The 19,710-nt window shown below is 44.3% G+C and overlaps 1 protein-coding gene across 1 annotated transcript in view; it reads right to left on the bottom strand.

The window, feature by feature from the left end:
* POLB (DNA polymerase beta) overlaps positions 1 to 19,710 on the bottom strand; it is a 162,674-nt gene that overhangs the window by 99,159 nt on the left and 43,805 nt on the right. Inside the window, exons 3-6 of the mRNA XM_086943578.1 lie at positions 12,241 to 12,307; positions 11,039 to 11,113; positions 10,016 to 10,074; positions 9,601 to 9,650 (exon numbers count right to left, since the gene is read on the bottom strand). Of these exons, the coding sequence (XP_086799704.1) occupies positions 9,601 to 9,650; positions 10,016 to 10,074; positions 11,039 to 11,113; positions 12,241 to 12,307 (251 nt within the window). The remainder of the gene's footprint in view (positions 1 to 9,600; positions 9,651 to 10,015; positions 10,075 to 11,038; positions 11,114 to 12,240; positions 12,308 to 19,710) is intronic.

The raw sequence follows: 19,710 nt of genomic DNA, 5'->3' as shown, positions 1-19,710 counted from the left end.
GTATGAAAATTAAAGTTGTGCTGTTCCTGAATGATCTAGAATTTAGCAATATACAAAGGACAGTAAGCTATAGAGTCAAAGAGATGGGAATCCATTTCTTTGAAATGTAATGCCCTCACACACCCAGTTGGGTGTCATGCTTCATCATCGAGCTGCTCGTCATCTGGCTGGCGGTGCAATGCTTGACGGCTCCCGATGAGGTGCACTTTGGCGGAGATCTTTTTCCAAATAGCCGTTTGATGCAGTGGGGGTGAGAGATTTAGTGAGTGTAGATGAATAAGTGGTGTGTGATGTTTATGTGAGTTAAAACAGGGTTGGGAGTACCAGCAAAAATAACTTTAATTGTGGGGTCTCCTACACTAATTAAAATAAAGAGGAAAGGCGCAATGGTAAGTTAATGCCTTAGGTGTGACGCTCCTCCTTGTGGTTGGTCAACATGTTTCTTTTCAATTTTACAAGTCTAGAGGCCATTCGTCAGGAGCTAAAGTTAAAAAACTATCTACACTAAGGTGGACTAGAGAACTATAATGAATTAATTTTGGGGATTTAAGCCACCATGACTTACTCTATCTGATGGCTGATAGTACTGGTTCTACCCTAATTGGGATATACTACTGCTTCATCAATCCCCGGCCTTGCCACACCATTGTGATCCACCACTCACTTGGGAGGGCTAGGGAGTGCAGAGTGACTACGGAGTGCTATGGAGTGCTAGTGACTGCAGAGATTAAGCTAATGGCAATGTAAATGACAATGCCATTTATTTATCTGTTTTCAAAACCAACACATTAATACAAATTTTGTCATTTACAATGCCAACAGCTTTAACTTTTCCAAAGGCGAAACCATTGCATTGTAAATGCTTGTTTATATATGGATTCACAGCATGAGAGCACAATATACCGCGATTTGACATAACATGCTAGTTGCACCCTAAAATCCCTACAATGTGTGCACTTTTCTTTGTAATTGAAGATTTAAAGTGTTTCTTCAAAGAATTTTTCATAACTCCCACTCCACTAAAATAAGCTATAAACTAAAACATTATAATTGATTAACCATATGTTATTCCTCTTTCTCTGCCAGTTAACAAGTAGAGGTTCTGAGAAAAACACCATAAGCCACTTTCCAGACCATCTTGAGTATGGGCAAAGAACAAAACACTGCATGCCGACTACCTTGAATGCATGAATTCTGGCTATGTAGACCCTACTTTCCTTTAAAGGTCTACCCCCCATTGCTATTTGGGTACCCTGCATTCACCTAGATCTGATTTAGGTATTAAAGTGCATGTTAGAAGTCATGAAAGGAGAATGTTACTTACCCAGTAAGCATATGTTTGTGGCATGTAGTGCTGTAGATTCACATGCTGTTCGTACTCCTGTCATCTAGTGTTTTTGCTCAGATGTGTGCAAGTTGTTTTTCATTGAAGAAGACTTTTGAGTCACGAGGGAATGAGACTCCCCCTCTAGCCCTTTTATGGGTGGCAGTGACCACTAGAGTCAGGGGGAAGCTGGCCATGGATACACAGATGGTCAGAATGGCAAGCTTAGTATTTTGTGTCCAATCTAGGAGTAATGATTGGCGTGGACAAGGGCGTGAAAGATCTCCAGGGTGTGGGAGCATGCCTTTATTCATTCATTCAATCTTTATTCGGTTTAAAAAACCTTGTAAGATACAATACATTTGATCATAATACATCATATCACAATAGAAAAAGAAAATTTGTTTGAATACATAAAAAATAGCGGGTGGATAAAAATATCAACACACTTCCTTTGCATATAATACATAGAATTCAATTCATTTCCCAGATTGTCCACTTGGGGGTAACTTGGTCCTAGTCGGCCCCTCTAATGTACAAGAACACTGAATAAATATACAGAATAAAACAATAAATTAAACATCTGTTTTTGTTAAAAGTGTACACCAGAACAGTAAAGCAAGCAGCACTTTAGCAGCCAACAGTTGACACAGTAACATGGTAAACTAGCCTATTTCCTTAAGTTTTTTGGTCTTTCATCTTCCTAATCAAGGCTACGCATAAGAGGAAACGGCTCAGGCTGAACACAATCGGTTGGGCAGTGTCTCCCTTAAAAATTCTGAGCCCAACCTTAATTTGTCGGAGGCCTAGCTTTTTACAGATTGGCTTTAGCCATTTTTTCCTGGCTTTAAGGTATGCTGGGCATATAAATAAAACATGGGACACATCCTCTTTCAGCCCCATCTCGCAAAACTCACATATATCGGAGCCAGCGGCCCCGGCCAACCCCTTATTGCAGTTCCAGCTAGTTGTCCTTTCTTTTAATTGCAAAATACCATACCGGAACTTTGAGTATAGGCTTTTGGCCAATGGAGGGTAAATTTCGTCCATAAGGGGCTCTAATTGCATGGTCACTTTTAATTCAAAAAATTTCGAGGTCAGAGTCCCTGTTCTGGGGTTTGATAGCACTGAGTCTCTAATATAGTCCCAGTACCTTTGTTTCAAGATCCTTTTTGAGCTATTTGAAAGAGAATCAGGGTCAAACCAAAAATCACTTAACCCTAGTTTTTCAAACCATTTTTGACGTACTCTAACCATGGCAAATGCGTGATATTCCTTATAGCCAGTATCTCTTTCAATGCTTCTCTGTAATCAGTCAGCTCCTCAGTGGACCATAAGCGGACCCAATAGAGCAGCGGACGAAGAGAAGCATAGTCATCTGTACGTCGAAAGTTGAGGTCCCATAATACGGGTGTCAGTGGTGTTGACCCAGGTATCCCTAGGAGTTGCCTAATAAAGGAATTTTCCCTCACTCGGAAAGTATCCTTTAAAGCATAAGCCCAGAGATCCGCGCCATAAAGTGAGGATGATTGCACTTTGTACTTGAATAGTTCAATGGCTGGTGAGACTGCTTTAAAATGGCTATTCTTATGCCTCTTTAAAATCGGACACTGATTTTGAGTCAGCCTTAATTTTGAGTTCTCCAATTGTGTTTTCCATGTAACGTTACTGTCTAAAATGATACCCAGGTATTTAAAATTGGGGACTTCTTCAATGGGTTCGTTATTTATCTTAAAAACTTTACTAAAACCTTTATGAGGGTTGATTGTCATAACTTTTGTTTTTGAGGAACTGATTTCTAGTTCCTTGTCATGGCAATACAAGCTAAATTTATTTAAAAGGTTTTGAAGCCCCCTGGGTGTCTGAGAGATTAAAATGGTGTCGTCTGCAAACAACAATGCCGGAACGGCTTGCCCACTCAATTTGGGAGAGTCATGCTCGCAGCCCAAAAGAGTGTCGGGGATGTCATTGACGTATAAGGAGAATAAGGTAGATGCCATTACGCACCCTTGCCTTACCCCTTTCGCTATTTTTATCTTCTCACTGACTTCTCCGTTTGGTCCCCATCTAACTCGTGCATAGTTATTCTCGTGAAGTCTAATTAAAATTTGAAGGATGTTCCCGGGGACGCCCATCTTGTTTAATGTCTTCCATAGGGCTACCCTTGGAACCATATCGAAAGCTGCCTTCAAATCAACAAAAGCCACGTATATATGGGAACTTCTTATAATCGTATATTTCCAGACTAAACATAAAAATCTAAAAACCTGGTCTACAGTGCTTATCTTTGATCTAAAACCTGCCTGGTATTTTGTATAGATAGAGTGTTCTTCAATCCAAGTGGAAAGCCGGCTAAGGACTTGACGGGCAAAAGTTTTTTGCAACACGTCAATTAAGCTGATAGGCCGATAATTCGAGGGATTTGACCTATCACCCTTCTTGAACAGTGTTGCAATCTCCGCCCCCTTCCAGGTTTCTGGGACAGGAGCTCCTCTAGCAATATCATTAGATAGTAGATTGATATAAGGAGCCCAAATATAGTTCTCATGCTTCCAAAGATCACCTGGTATTCTGTCAGGGCCTGGCGCTTTCCCTGGCTTAACTGCCTTGATTGCTAGAATTGTTTCTGTCAAGGAGAAGACAAGAGGTGTGTCATGCGCAGCCAAAAGAGGCTGCAAGCTGTCCCAACCTTCAATCTCGCCAGAACTTTCACAAGCATATAACAAGGTGAAATGCTTGACCCAAATTTCCTCCTCTAAGAATTTATCTTTGCATTCAGTCGCCCCCCTGGTGCCTCTAGCGATGAGGCTCCAAAAGGAGGTCTGGTCTTTACACTTACATGCGTCCAACAAATCTGACCAAACCCTTTCGTCCCACTCTTTTTTGGCCATTAATAGGGTTCTTTTGTACTGAGCTCTCTTAATTCTCACAATGTCCGCTGAATCCCCCCTGACCGCTGTAATTAGGTCTGCTTTAGCTCTCCGGCATTCCTAGTTGTACCAGGTGATCCCTGTTTGTTTACTCTTTTGGGCGTTATGTGATCTTTTTACCGCCCTGGTTAGGATCTCGCCAAGCTGGTCAATTAAATGATCATGAGATTCTATCAGACAAGGATTTTGGGTGACAGTACTATTTCCTAAGAGAGGGGACATGTGCCTCACAAATACATTATAGATTTGACTAATGATTGTTGTGTTACCTAAAACCACTGGCCACTTCAGGGATCTACGGTTGTTTGCCACTAAAGGGTCCTGTGGTAAGGAAACAGTACTTTTAGCACTTTTATCAAGGGTTTTAAAGATCTGAGTCTGGACAGATAAAATCAATAGATAGTGGTCACTTTCCGTGCGGCCATCCACCATTAGGTCGATGATCATGGGCCATGAATTCAGAAAAACTATAAAATAATCTAAATGGCTGGGATTCGCCCCTCTGGTAAATGTTGGTTTACTGGGGCAGTCTGAGGGCAACCGCCCATTGCAGGCACGTAGGCCTAGCTCGAGAGTCAAACTCAATAGTTGTAGGGCACTCACTGTACAAGGTGCTTTATAATTTGTGTCAACCAAGGGGATATTGTTGACCCTGTCCTCGTCCTTTTGAATGTCTTCTAGGTCTATTATAGGTTCGAAACCTCTATTGAAGTCACCACCTATAATCATTATTGCATTTTGATCAAACCCCGCCACAATATTACTCAAATGGGTTACAACTGGTGATTCTTTACACGATCGGTGTGGTCTGCTGTAAATATTGATCACGTAAATGCTACAACCCTTAGTGTTTTTTAACTCAAGTAATAGAAGGTCGGGATTATTTGTATCAATTTGCTTAAAGGACAGGCCGCCTGTGATTTTCACCCATATTGTTAGGCCGCCAGAAGGTCTTCCCCCATTTGTGTTAACTGCGGGGATAAAAAAAGATCTATAGTCAACCTTGAAATAATTCTCGAGCCCCCAGGTTTCCTGGAACATGATTAAATCCCCACTAGCCAGATAGTCATGCCAGGCCGGATCCGAGAGGTTTTTTTTCAAACCTGCAATATTCCAACAGATTATTTTTGCTATTTCTAAAACACCTGGTTTCCCTGTTACCTGCTGTTGTATAATAGACCCATTTACATCTAAGTGTGGTGTTTGTGCCATTGTGTCAACATAGTGCAGTGGCTGTTGAGAATTTTTAACAAGTGCGATCTGCTTTGGTGCAACTTCAGGATGCAAACTAGGATGTGTATATTCTATACCACATGACATTGCCAAAGCCCCTCCATCAAGTCAATCGCAATCAGCTAGACCAGCTAGGGCCCCAAACCTATTTGGAGGTGCTAACTCCCCAATTATAAGATGGGGCCCCAAGACCCGAACCATTTGCTGGTACATTCCATCTAGGTGCAGAGGTAATAGGATATGCTGGATTCTGGTGAGCACCTAGCCATCCTCCGTTATGGTTGCCATTGCCTATGGGTGCAGGGGTAATGGGATATAATAAATTCTGCTGCACACCTGGCCATCCTCCGTTGTAGTTGCCATTACCTAAGGCCCCACAATTGTTAGCAGATGTGCCCGGCCCTCTTCTGCCCATGAAATTCCAATTTTGCCCTGGAGTGGTGAAACAAGGAATGTTATGTTGATTAACTTGCCATGGGCCAGCCCTATTTTTAGAAGCATAGTTCGTGTCAAACATTGTAGGTCCCCCACCCCATCCATTATTTCTCGCTAACCAAGCTGGCTTCAGGGACTTATGATTGTTGGCTTTTTGCGACTCATTGTAAAAGAATTCTAATGTAAGGGGGATTATAGAACTACTTCTTCTTTGTGGTGGAAGAATATTGGATAGAATATCGGGAAGAGCAGCTGGATTTGAAAGATTTAGTACCACACAGTCGCCCTTCCATTTTTTTTGCTTATTTCCTATCCATCTAAACCTCCTTGCCATTTTGATTTAGTCAGCCAGCCGCTGTTCACCCCCCCTGTGCTATCCGCATATTATTTGACAGCCAGTATAGTGCCTTACTTATTAGTGACGGTGTTGACTCGGTTTGACCCGGTGGTAGGGTTGGTGTATTAGCTAGAACTAACACCAATGGCAATGCTTCAACTACAAATTGTGTTGAGTCTTCTTCAGAACTAGGGGGCACTGTAACATGTGGTGGATCAGTTAGTTGAGCAATTGGGGCTTCTAGTGGCAAATCATTGATATTGGGGCCAGTTTGCGGGCATTCCGGAAGAGTTGGCCCTGGTGGGATAACATCTGATGTTGACCCAGATTCGTTATCTTCCTTTGGACAATCGTGGCCCTTGTTAACATTACTTAAGACATTTCCAATCACATCTACTAATACATTTTGTGTACCTCCCAATTTCTTTATGTCCGCAGAAAGTTTATCAATCTTGCTGATAAGTGGCTTGATAAGTGTCTGAATTTTTATTTCTAACAGCTCTGCTATTCTTGACATTAGGTCCTCATCCGATATCTCCCTCGAATTGTCCTCCTCATGGTTCTGGCAAGTGCTTTTTGTCTTTGGTGGTGACGTAACCTTATTTTTTCCAGAGCGTGCCCCCCCACGTTTGTTTTGTAATCTACGACAGGCTCTAACTGCCCTCGTGGCCCGCTTTACAGGTGGTTCGTCCTCCACTTCTTCTTTTTCTTCAACCACAATGACAGCATGTGCATCTAAATCCTTGTCCACATGTGGCTCAGTATCCGCCACATTTGCTGCACTGGTATCGATACTGACATTTACTGGGGAGTTTGTTTCATGAGCATCATTATTAGAGTCTAATAGCAGAGACTCATTTGTTTGTGAGGAAGTGGGTGGGCTCATGGGAGGGAAAATAGGTGACTGACTCAGTCCCAACGACTGTCTGCGCTCACTGTTTATCTTGTTGACCAGTTGAACAAGGTAGTTATCCATGGTGTTATTTGGTGTTTCAGATGCCATGTGATTATTTCTTTTAGGCATAATTATACAAAAGGGTGTGATAGTCTTGTACCCACAACTCAATAAAATGACAAAGTGTAACTCTCAAGGTTTAAAAGCAAATGTCTTACTTCAGCGCCTTATACAGGTATCCAGCGAACTCATTTCCTGCTTCGTAGTGGTGTTGTATCTGCTATAAACTTCTCATCGAAGGCCCCCTCCTCTTTCCAAGCTCCTGGGCGATTCGGTGGCAGCTATACAGACCACTTGCCGACCTCCGTCTGGTAACTAGGACTTGGGAGGCGGTCAACCAAAAGCAATAACACTTCCACTGTCAGTGAGCTGGCTGGAACTGATCCCTGGTGTTCAGTGATGAATTTTTAGGGGGGTGGCCTAGCCTGGCCTACTCGTGCCGTAGAGGGCCCGCCCTTTGCACGGGCTTAGCCCCGGGCGCTCCCGCGACGCGGACCTCAACGCTGTTTTGAAGCACCTCCTGGTGCAGGCGCGGGTCAGCAGTGTCTACCCAGCTGACTCTCGGCGGTGGCGGCTACTGGCGGGTGTCCGTGCCTGTGCGCCTCTGCGCTATACCCTGGACTTTCGGCGGTGTCGGCTTCTGTCCTCTGGTGCCCAGGTAAGTGCTGTGCTGCTCCTCCTGTGCATGCCTTTAAGTATGGGGTAGTACTGGGTGGAGGACAGGGTCTCACAAATGAAGTACTCCTCTAAAGGCTCAATGTGGAGCTCCACATTGTGGAAAGAGGCAGCCCACCAATTAATTCCAGGTAGGAGTTGTAATCGTCAGGAGGGGAGGGGCGGGCCAGGTATAGTTGGGATCTATGTCCTCTAGTGGGTCAGCATTATAAGTGTCCCAGGGATTCCCCTGTAAAGAGTGTAGAATACATCACATTATCTGACACCCCCAGGTTTAAATGAGTTGGTCCCTGAGGTGTAAAGAGAACAGGGTCACCTGGAGAAGTGGGTGGAGAGGTCGAGTGCTGTGGATCTGAATGAGGTGGTGATGGGAGTGACAGGCAAGGGGCTTGTAGCCTTGTCCACCTTCTTGCACTGCTTCTGTGAAAGTCGAATGTCCTAGGCTTCCTCGAAGGGCAGCTACAGTTTAGATGGTTGGGCATCAGGTCTCGGAGGGCGGGTGAGTGTGTGGGGATGTACCACGAGTTATTTCTGCCGGGCAGCAATCTCCTCCTGAAGTATAAGAAGAATCGGCTTAAAGGTCCCTAAGCTGTGTCCGCACTTGCTGGTCAGTGGCGATGGTCTCGGCTTAGACGCCCAAACTGTCAGCTCAGATAGTTGGAAGTAGCCAGTGCTGAAGCAGTCAATCCGGTTGGTTTCTTTGCCACTGAGCTGTGTGTTGCATCTGAAGATGGTAGTGGGTACTGATCATGGTCCGAAGACAGTGGTGGCATGACAGTTTCCATCTGTAGTGCTCTAGAGTAGCTGGCCAAACCTTTGGAGGGGGTTGCTCAGCATGGGATCAGTGTTTATTTGGCTGGGTTGGGGGGAGGGGGGGGGGGTGTAGGTACGTAATCAGCGGCTGCGCTGGTGGAAGATCTTCAATCTCCAGTAAAGAGCCAGAGCGGTCGTCGTGTGTGTGTGTGTGTGGGGGGGGGGGGTTGTGGAGGACTTCATCATCCGCCGGTTGTGGATGTTGTTTGCCCACGATGTCTTCGGGGCGACAAAGATCTAGTGTGTTTTGTCCCCGCTCCTATGTGACACCTCGAGACGTCGAGCCCAGAAGTTGCAGAGTGTTTTCTTCTAACAGAAGGAGCGGCATGCATCGCAAGAAACCTTGTTGTGCTCAGGAGACGGACACAAATTACAAACCAGACGGAGATCAATCCGAGGATATTTTGCATGGCAGTGAGGAGAAAAAGTGAAAAGTGAAAAGGCATCTGTTCCATCAGCAGGAGGACATTCTGTGGGGAGGGGTTTGGTTGTAGATGGAAAGCGGCCCATTAGGACGAAGGCTTTCGTAGGCCAGAGGTTGACGGATAGACACCTGGTTGAAGCAGAAATTGTCGCCTCGAAACAAAACACAATAGAAAACAATACAGGCTGAAGAAAGGAGCCAGTGCCAACTGAAAAAGTGCACCATAACGGTGTCCAACCAGAGCACAGGAGTACAAGTCCAAGCCCGGTGGTGGAAGAAAAACAATCTAACAATGGAGTCAATGGCCATGCACATTATCAGAAAGAGGAGGAGTCACATTGCGTCATGATATGAAAGATATCTTTGAAGAAAACCAACTTGCACACATCTGGGCCAAACACTAGATGGCAGAAGTATGCAAAGCATGTGTATCTACAGATGCCGCAAACATAACATTTATAATTCTTTACCAACCTTCCAAGGTTCGGATTCCCTCATCGAATAGCTTGCGGGCAGCTGCAGGGCTAAAGAAAAGAAAACACATCTAATGAAAATACAAATCATCAGAAACGACATGCAAATAATACGTTTATTGTTTGCAATCTACTGTACTGTCTACCAGTCTAGCACACTGTGTGCCAAGGCAGTTTTTTTCTCTATTGCACAGAACCCTTTGTTCTAGTCGCAGCCTAGAACACATTTCACAGACACTAGGGGTAACCTAAAGCTCCTGGCCCCATGTCTGAAGTCCAGAGCCTATCTTTCAAGGTATACAGCCAAGAACACAACCAACTAGAATAGCAGCAAAGAAGTCAACTCTTAGGCATTCAGCTAGTTAGTGACAAGTTTACAATTTGAAAACTACTGGTACAAGAAAAATCATGCCTACCCGATTCCAGTCACTCGAGTCAAGAAATTGATTGAAGAACTGGTATCATCATTTCGAATCTACAGAAAGGATAATCATTAAATAATTCAGGTCATTATGCAAATTAAAAATAATATACTAACTGATGTTTTGTGCTATGCCATGATTTGCTTGTCAGACTAGGACATTAGAAGCAACATTTTTAAACCCTGCTTTTTAGGGAGAACTGAAATATTTATAGGCCAGAGGCCAGCACATGCCACACGTTCATCTTGAAACAGTTAGTTAGATGAAGCAATGATCGCTAGTGTGACAGAGAAGAGAGGAAGTACATTCGATAAACTAGCCAGCCTGCATGGCCTCAGAATACATCACACTGGCCACACTATTGATTTAAAAAAGTTACACTTGCTTTCCGGAGAGTACATGGTGAAATATTTCATTGTACAGAATATTATATTTCATTGCATCTGGAATGCTCATCAAAACCGCATAAAAATGCAATTACAAGAAATTAAAAAGGGGCGACCGATATTTCAGGGGCCGAGACTGTGACTGCATCATATCACAAGGAAACTGTGTCACAGATCTCATTGGGTGGCATGTAGTGATATAGCTCTGGAAGGCTTCGCTAGGTCATTGGTAGCATTTAATTGATAGCATCAGCTACTCACAGATATGGTTTTGGAAAAATAGATATGCCATCACAGCTCGAGTTCAAAGATGATATCAGGGCTATTTAATAATCTTGGGTGACAAGGACTCATGAAATAAATTGTATCAGAGCTCTAGAATGTTGTTATTACTGCTTTAGGAAAGCCAGAGATGACATCAAGGATGAAGAGAGATCAAAAAAAGTTTCTAAGGATGGCAGCAGGTGACATGGGATAAAAAAAAGTGATTGTGGTGATTAAATGAGGGCAGCAACTGTCACAAGAGACCAGGTGGCATTAGGGCGATGGAGGCTCGTGATTAAGAGTAACGTGGACGTGCAGGTGAAAGAGTTTATATGCCAGGTTTATAAAGGGAAGAAAAAAAAATCACCTTTTCCAGCTTCCGCAATTTTCCGGTCGTTAAATACTCATCAATCTTTTCAGCAATTTTGGCACCAACTCCTTCCTAATTAAAGCACAAAAATTCAAATAGGATAAACACTTTCCTGTGCACGGGTGTATGCTCCAGTAACAAAATAACCTATAACTTAAAAGGCAGTTCTTCTCTGCCATCAGCAAACCAGGCAGCCCAGCCCCAGTAGTATAAACCAAAATAAGCACTACTGAATGACTGTTCAGCAAAAGACATTCCAAATATATTAGAGCCACCTAGGTTAAACGATCATGAGCACAACATAATCGATTGATCCCCCCGATACACAGCTTACCCACAGCAGCCCCAACACCTCTCCATCACACCCCGGGGTTATACATAGGAAACATAAGCGTTGTTTATTAGAGAATAAAACTACTTGCAAAAACATCATCATTAAAACGAAAAAACTGCTAACCAAGTAAAGTGGTCAAGGCTTCATAATGAAGGCCAGTTAAGAGTACGACTGAAGTCACATAAAAACTTTGACACATTTCTAATCGTTATTAGCCCAGGCATAGAAAAAATATAAGAATGCAAATATCAATTCTGAGGTAATTATTCCATGAAAATGAATTAGTTACATATTTTGTTAAAGTGCTCGGAAAACACGTGAATGGGCTGGTAAAATGTTAAAATGGGCAGGATTAACAGAATACTTTGGGGAGTTTCTAAAAAGTGCGCATGGTGAGAACAGCCTGTGTGCGCCTTTGCAATATTCTACTTATTGAGACTCATCATATTGCGGCCAGAGGCGTGACAAAGTCTGAAAAAAGACTTGATACTAACTAGGTTGTTGCATTCTAAAAAGAAAAATACAACAGGAGAGAAACCACTAACAACATGTACAAATCACCAATGCTCTCTATTGGGACACTGACTCAAAAAATGCTAATAACTGTACTAGACCTCTACATGGGTACTGTGCTAAAATATAGAACTGCCGATGCACTAATTATGGCAGCATTTAATCTTTGTGATGTGGTGGGTGGGTGGGTATTGAGACCCGAGTTCTGTTTAAGAAGCTCAAACACAGTACAGAAGATGTCCACAAATATATTCTGGGCAGTTCAACGATATAAATGAAGGAGACAGCTGAAAACAGTAGTATAGCTGAATACTTGTAGAGCAGAACTAATAGCCCATATCAAATAACTCACCAGTTTCTTTGCTTCACTTCCATTTTTAATCTTAGTTGGATATTTGGAAATAACAGATGCTGCTTTCCTGAGAAGAGAATAAATAAAAATAACATTTATCTGAACTGTGTGTTTGTTAGGCTAAAAGTCAGACTGCTCATATTTTCTGTACAAATTCCAAGTCCTGGGTAGGTGTCTGTGAAATGAGTGCGGTGCATCTGGCCTGAAAAGCGCCATTGTACAAGCAGTGAGGCCTTATTAAGTAAATAATAAAACTATGCCATCTCAGCGACCAAATAAGGAATTAAACAGTGGGTCCCTGCTTTTGGCCACAGACAGGCCACTACTTGAAATTTGCTGCCATAGCAGTAAGAAGAATAGGAGAGGATATGAAAAATGCATAACCATTTTATCAAAATGCATAGAGGGACTTTACTTGTCAGTGGAAGCTCACAAAAGCAGACCTACCCCAGCATAGGCTCTTCAAAGCAATTCAAGTATTGGGCAATCCGGTTTTAAGTGCTGCTAAACTTTAGACATAAGCCAATTTTGATTTCGTTTTGGCCTGGAACAGATCCTTATTTCCATTTATATATTTTTATTACAGAGTTTTATATAGAGCGAACTTGACCCCGGGTATCAGAGCGCTTTACATAGCACCAGTTGTGTTACACGAGGACACATTCATTTTTGTTTGGCACCAGGAGATTAAGTGATTTACCCAGAATCACATGATGTTCAGTGTCATTGCCAAGACACGAACCCAGTTCCCCAGATTAGAGGACGACCGCCCTAGCCGTTAGGCCACCGCCTCTCCCATATATGCTTTTACTTCTGCACCTAAATATGTTGCAGTGGGTACTGTAGAGTTCAGCACTTCCCTTTTGGTTTTTTAATCTTTGTCTAAACGCACTGGCTCATCTTCTGCATGTCTTAGGTTTCGACCCTTTCATGAATGCAGATGTTGCCGAATATCAAGTAGGTTGAAGCTCAGAGCATCTCAGCATTGCAGTCATCATTAGCCTTATTCCATTAGTAAATTAATGTAAACTGTTAAATATTTTGAACCCCTATAAATCATTGATTTTCTTGATCATGAACTAAGTCAGTACTTCAATTATTGCACTGGCTGCCAATCATGAAGAGGATTAATTTCAAAGAATCGTGTCAAGCATCCATTTTTCCACCAAGAAGTCCCGTTTTCTGCCTCCTGCAAAGATTGTGAAATTACTTCTCTATTTTTTTTATATCTGGGCTAGAGACAACTTTTGTTGCCTCTCCAGATATCTTGTAATCAATACAAATAATAAAATAGAACATTACCTACATATAAGGGGCCTTCGACAGGCCCTCTTCAGTCATTGGCTACTTGGAATGCATTACCATCATTCATTATCATCTTTATTTCGACATTAAGGTCATAAAAGAGTTCACATTTAATAAGATTTACAATATAAAACATAATCATTAAAAATTAACCAGCTAAAACAGAATATATCATCATGGACATTTCGGTCATTGGTATAAATACATAGTCATTATACATGTACTAAAGGAATAATCCCATAAAATCCTTAGCAGCTAAAACTAGCTCAATCCACCTGGTCTAGGCAACTATATCTGTTCATGTGGGTATAGTCTTGGGCGGCAGTGTGATCATAGAAGGTGTTCCTGTAAATCCTATAGGGATTCCCATGTCCAACCCTTGTCCATCCCTCTTCAAAGTCTGGCTCAGTGTGAGAGTTCGGGGGTGGGTAAAAGAAGGCCAGTGGGAGTGCCTGTATTACAGTGCCGGCAGTTCCACCCACCCAGCTACAGATTTGGGACACAATTCCAGTGTTCCTAAAATTTACCAATATGCAGTCCCCCTTAATTTTTGGGGGAGTGTATCCCATCCATGGAACTCTTCTAACCATTATAATCTCACTTGTGATGTGAGGGGGAAGTGGTCTGTGCGTATTCAGCCAATTTACTGCCTTATTTTTCAAGGAAGAAAAGGTTTCTACTGTCGAATCTTTAAGCTCGGGCACACCTACTAAAACAACTGCATAAGGAGCTGCTTCAGGGGGTAAGTTAACTACCTTACGGGTCTTTGGTCTGTTTCCCTCAGCAGCAGTAGACTGGTGGATTGAGCACATCACTGAACTCGCCCCGGAATTAATAGCCACTGCACCGTTCTCAGAGCTCTGTGCTGGGAGAGGAGGGTTTGTCAAAGCAGGGGTAATCGCTGTAGTAGGCAATTTAGATGGATCAGTACCCCCACCTCTAGTTCCTGGGTTCTTCTGGGTGATATTATTTGCTTTGAACTGCTCTTCCCAACCCCCAGTAACCATTTCTATTTTGTTGAGTCTACGGTCAATACAACCAAGTCTAGTAACTAGGGGGTTAATCAACCTTTTCATAATTTTTTCCAAGGATTGGACAAGATAGTTATCCCTAGTGGTCACAGGAGCCCCAGGTGTAATTGCCTCATTCTGCAATACAGGATGGGATTGGGAAGGTTCGTTTCTAGTTCCCATAGGCAAGGAGATACTCGCCCCGGTTGCCACTGAACCAAAAGGTTCAGGGGCCGCAGCAATCGGGGCATGAATAACTTTTGCCCTTTTACCACCCGTATGCTGGGTCTCTCTTCTCCTCTTGGGGGCAGCGCCCTCCCTAGTTCCACGTGATTGAGGGGTAGCAGCCTCGTGTGCTACTTTGGGTGGACACACAGATCACATTTGGGGGTACGGGGTTAATCTCAGCAATGACTGATAAAGTCTGTTTGTGCCTTTCAGGAGTTGACCTAAGATCCTGAAACACACTGTCTATTGTTTGGTCGATACTGTCTAAAATGGAGGTAGGCAGAGCCCCGTCCTTCGCCGGGGTTTTGGCATTTGATATTGGCCCCAATGATGATCTTCTGAGGTTTTCAATCCCCTGTGAGAGGCGCCCTTCTACAGTCAAAATTTCATTGTTCAAGATGGAGTTAGCTCTGACCAAAAAATTGGCCAAAGTACCTGTAACCATAGCGGTCGATGCTGTAGCATTACTTCTCGTTTCACGCGCTGTCATTGTTCTTAGCGGTACAAAAGAGGGTGGTGATGGATGGAGCATCTGAATCAATCAAACACTCACACCCAGTCAAAAGATCTGGGTTTAATCCATCACCGTTCTTTAGCCCACTCTGCCACCCCAGTTCAGACATGGCTATATGCAAATCAGTCTGACCCTGTGCCTCATGGGAACAGTCCAGCCCGAAAGACAGTGGTATAATTTCTAATCAATGGTATCAAATGTGTTTATGTAAACGGTATTATGCCACCCTCCAGTGGGAGGGGGGCATGTGCCTGTACCTGTTTGGCTGAGTCCCCCATCTTCAAGATGGCGTGGACTGAGAGTTGTGCTTCTCCTCGCCTCCCCCCCTGAGGGGGGGTTTTGTAATGCCATGGGGTGGTATTAACCCAAACCAGTAGGATCTCTGTTGGATTTTGGCAGAGATAGGAGTAGGGCCTTGTGTATCGACGTAGGGAGATTGGATGCCACAGATTTAAAATGGTGCGATTGGCTCATCAAGCTCCCCCAGCTGATCAGGCATGCTGACAGGTAATCTGATTGTGGAGAAGAAAGCATCCAGTGGTCAGTGTCAATTCTCATGGTCGACTAGTAAAGGGGGTGTAGTGGCATGTTAATTGGATTTCATCTTGTGTGTGGAGATGTACTGTAAGGGTGTGCAGCGAAATATTAGGTGTGAGTAAGTGCCCTCTTTCTGAATGGTTGGCCCCACTTTTTGCTGAATTGCTGATGTACTTTGACTCAGTGTTCCATGGGCTCCTGCTAATCAGGTCCCCAGGGCCTATGTTCTTTCCCTAAAACTGTATTGAAGCCTAAACCCAATTGGCATCTCTGGCCACAGGTCAGCCCCTGGTAAATGGTACCCCTGGTACCCAGGGCACTGTGATTAGAGAAGGCCTCTAAGGTCTGCAGCACTTATTGTGCCACCCTTAGAGGTCCGTACCCTGACACTCACACACTCTCTTTACAGGCTGTGTGTCTTGTTGCAGAACAAAGAGAAGAGTTGACAGGGCACACATCCCTGTGTTCCATGCCTACAAACCCATACCCTGGCATATATCAGTCACCCCTCTCGCTGGGTGCACTATACCAATGGTGAGGGTACAGGTGCATAAGCCCTGTACCCCTAAAGTGTCTAAGTCCATTTTTAGACATTGTAAGTGCAGTGCTGCCATTAAGAGTATATGGTGCTGGGAGTTTGTCATTATGAGCTCTACAGCACCATAATGGCTACACTGAAAACTGAGAAGTTTGGTATCAAACTTCTCAGCACATTAAACCCACACGGATGCCAGTGCGGGATTTAATGAAAAATGCACACAGAGGGACTCTTAGAGATGCCCCCTGAAAACTAACCCACCACTAGTGTCCAGGCTGAGTGGCTGCTTTCAGCTGCCACCACCAGACATGTTTCTGGACCCCTGGGTCGAGAGCCTACTGCTCTCTGGGGCCTGAAACAATGCACATCCTGGGACGAGGTACCAAGCATCCTCCACCAGGATGGGCAGGGTTAACGAAGGGGAAGCTTGCGCCTTTGTGAGCTTCCCCAGGCCAATTGCTGCTTTCAGCAACTGGTCCTCACTGGTTCTGACCCCCACTTTGTTTTACCTGCCTTTTACCTACCTGTAACGCTCCTATATCTGGTATTTAGGGGCACCCGGAACCTTGCTTCCTCAGAGCCAGACAAGAAACAAGAAAAGAAAGAAGGACTGAACAGCTGTGCAGCAGCTAACAAGAGGAAGACGCCCACTGACTTGGCCACAGCCCCACCGGCCTGTCTCCATCTCGCACTTGCTCCTGCGAAATCCTGGTGTATCCTGCAGCCAGCAACCTAAAAAACCCCTGAGGACCTGCCTGGCTTCACTTTCAAAGACTGCTATTCCAGTGAATACCGGATTTTTTCAAGTGCAACATCTGGAAGCCGCAGACCGCGAATCCGCCCCACTCTGCACCTGCCGTCCACGGACCGAGCAGGCAAACTCGAGAACCGAGATCCGGTGACCCCTGACCTGCCTCAAGCTGACGCCTGCAGTCTAAATCCAGAAGGCCCACCTAACCGTGCCCAGGAGCTGGTAAGAAGATCCAACCCCAAAAAGCACCCCTGCACCAGACACCCCACGGCCTTGTGTGCCCAAACCAACAGTGTCTAACCAACCCATAGCTTCCCAACTTACCTCTCGAAGTGGTGGTCGCACCAAAAAGTCCTTCGTCTCCCTGCCTGCAGTGCCTTTGCAAACCGGAGGTTCTCCATTGGAAACAACAGGGTATCAGACATTGAAACAGCACCCTGCACCCGGCCGCACTAGGGCCACTGAGGGTGCACCTTTGGTGCTAATTTGTTTCCCCATTTGCCCTGGGCTAAGGTCCAGGAGCTTTGCTCCCACAACCCAGTGGCCTGCTTGCCAGCAGCCACCAACCGGAGGCCTCCTATCTCCTATTGGAGAACATTGGGCCGCAACACTCTGCACCCAGCCGCCCTAGTGCCGCTGAGGGTTAAACAAGAGTGCATCACTTACCCTGGGGGACTCCTGAGTCTACCCCCCAGAACCTCAACTCCCACTACCGAATACATACCTAACAACCGATAACCATATTTTCCTATATAGGATAACATTACCAAGTGAGGAGTTTTGAAACCTAAAGAAATTCTTTAAAATTGCACGATTTAACAAAAGTGCTTTTATTGACCTGTTTACAGGAAATGTCCCAGTGCTGCATCCAGGCATACAGAACGGAGTAAGAAAAGTAATCCAAAAGTAACTTACCTGCTATTTTACTGAAAATCACATACAAGTCTATTTACTGTATTTACTACAAGTGATTGCATTTCTCTCAGAACAATACTGTAAGTCAAACCATAGTACATTTACAATTGCAATTGAACTGTTTTCCAATCAGCATTTACTACCATAAAGTATTTATTACTTACCTGTGCCAGGTTTGATTGTTCTAGAAACAATTGGTCTGAACTTCAGTCTTTGAGTGTGTGAATTCACTTGCTGACTGAGTGTGTACAACAAACGCTTAACACTGTCCTCTGATACTGCCTTACTGCTCGACCACACTACCACAAATAGAGAGTAAGGTTCTATCTCATTTTACCTCTGCCTATCTTTGGGGTTCCACTGGATTCTGTGCACACTATATCTCACGTTGGTATAGTATATACAGAGCCAGCTTCCTACAATAGGGTGCAAGGGCTGCTCCTGGTCGAAGGTTGTGTGGGTATAGGATGAGGTAGAATTGAGGCACCTCAGGTGCTCTAGCAGTGAGTTATGTCCGCAGTGTGCGGCCCTTAATCGACGGGCACACTCTGGAGTTGTTACTGATTGTGTCAAGTTTCAAGAGGGTGTTTTCAATGTGGGGATACTAGCATCTAATTGTTTGCAGGTGTTCCAAGTCAGTCTCAAACTATGCCCCCTTATGGTCACTTTAAAGGTATCCCATTCAATCAACCCATCAGTTGCGGAAGAGTTAAAAAATATTCTGCTGTTGCTGCTCCCAATGATTCCCTCAATGATGGATTCTCCATCGCTGCGGGTTGAAGGCACCACATGGATATGGCTGGTTTGCTGCCTTCCATGTAAGGTGCATGAATTGAGGATTGTGGTCTGATAGCGTGCTAACTAAATAGTTAGACGCTCAATGGGGAAGAGGTTGGCCGATCCAGTATACAGTCAATTCTGATGTGTAGTTTGTGGGATAAGGAGTAAAATGAGAAGCCGCGATTCAGGGCGCACCATATGACTTTCTTAGCCCCAATGTTGTAGGCAGTCGCTTAATGCTTGAGCATCTGATGTTGCTAGGGTGTGTGGTAGTGGGGGAAAGGAGCGATCTAGTGTGGTATGTAGAACAGAGTTAACATTTCACCCCCAATAGGCATGGAACTTTGCTCCAACCAGACATTGTGTTAGATATTTTGTGAAGGTAGCGGTCTGGTATGTGCAGGAGACATATACTGACCCTAGTAATAGCTGGCGACCTTGTATTAAGAAAACATGCCCCTCAGTGTCCAAAGTTACTTCATCCGCCACAAACGGGATCCCTGGCCTTACCCGTATCAGGACTCCCCTTGCATAGGAGGAGTTGTCAGTAGTGAATACCTGGCCTCTCCATCGTCTCTGAAGTCTATTGGCTTCGGTTAGTTTCAGATGTATCTCTTGCAGCAGGGCTATGTGGGTGGACCTACACTTAAAGTAAGAGTATCAGAGTAAGGGGGTGTGCATGCCTTTCACATTCCAGGTGATGATGTTAGTGTACGTTATGAGGAAGATATACTAATACCCTGCAGGCAGGGGAGCCTCGAAAAGCTGGGTCTACCACTACATATGTCGACATGGTCAGGAGAACATGGTCGAGTGGCCACTGTAATATAGTGGTCTGTTGTTTTAACAGAAAAGAAACAATACAAAAGTGAATCGGGCGTTGGCGGATTTG

This window comes from Lissotriton vulgaris, chromosome 11, assembly GCF_964263255.1.
Source record: "Lissotriton vulgaris chromosome 11, aLisVul1.2, whole genome shotgun sequence".
Lineage (NCBI taxonomy): Eukaryota > Metazoa > Chordata > Amphibia > Caudata > Salamandridae > Lissotriton > Lissotriton vulgaris.
The sequence above is the reverse complement of the archived record's forward strand: the minus strand, read 5'-3'. Positions and strand labels throughout refer to the sequence as shown.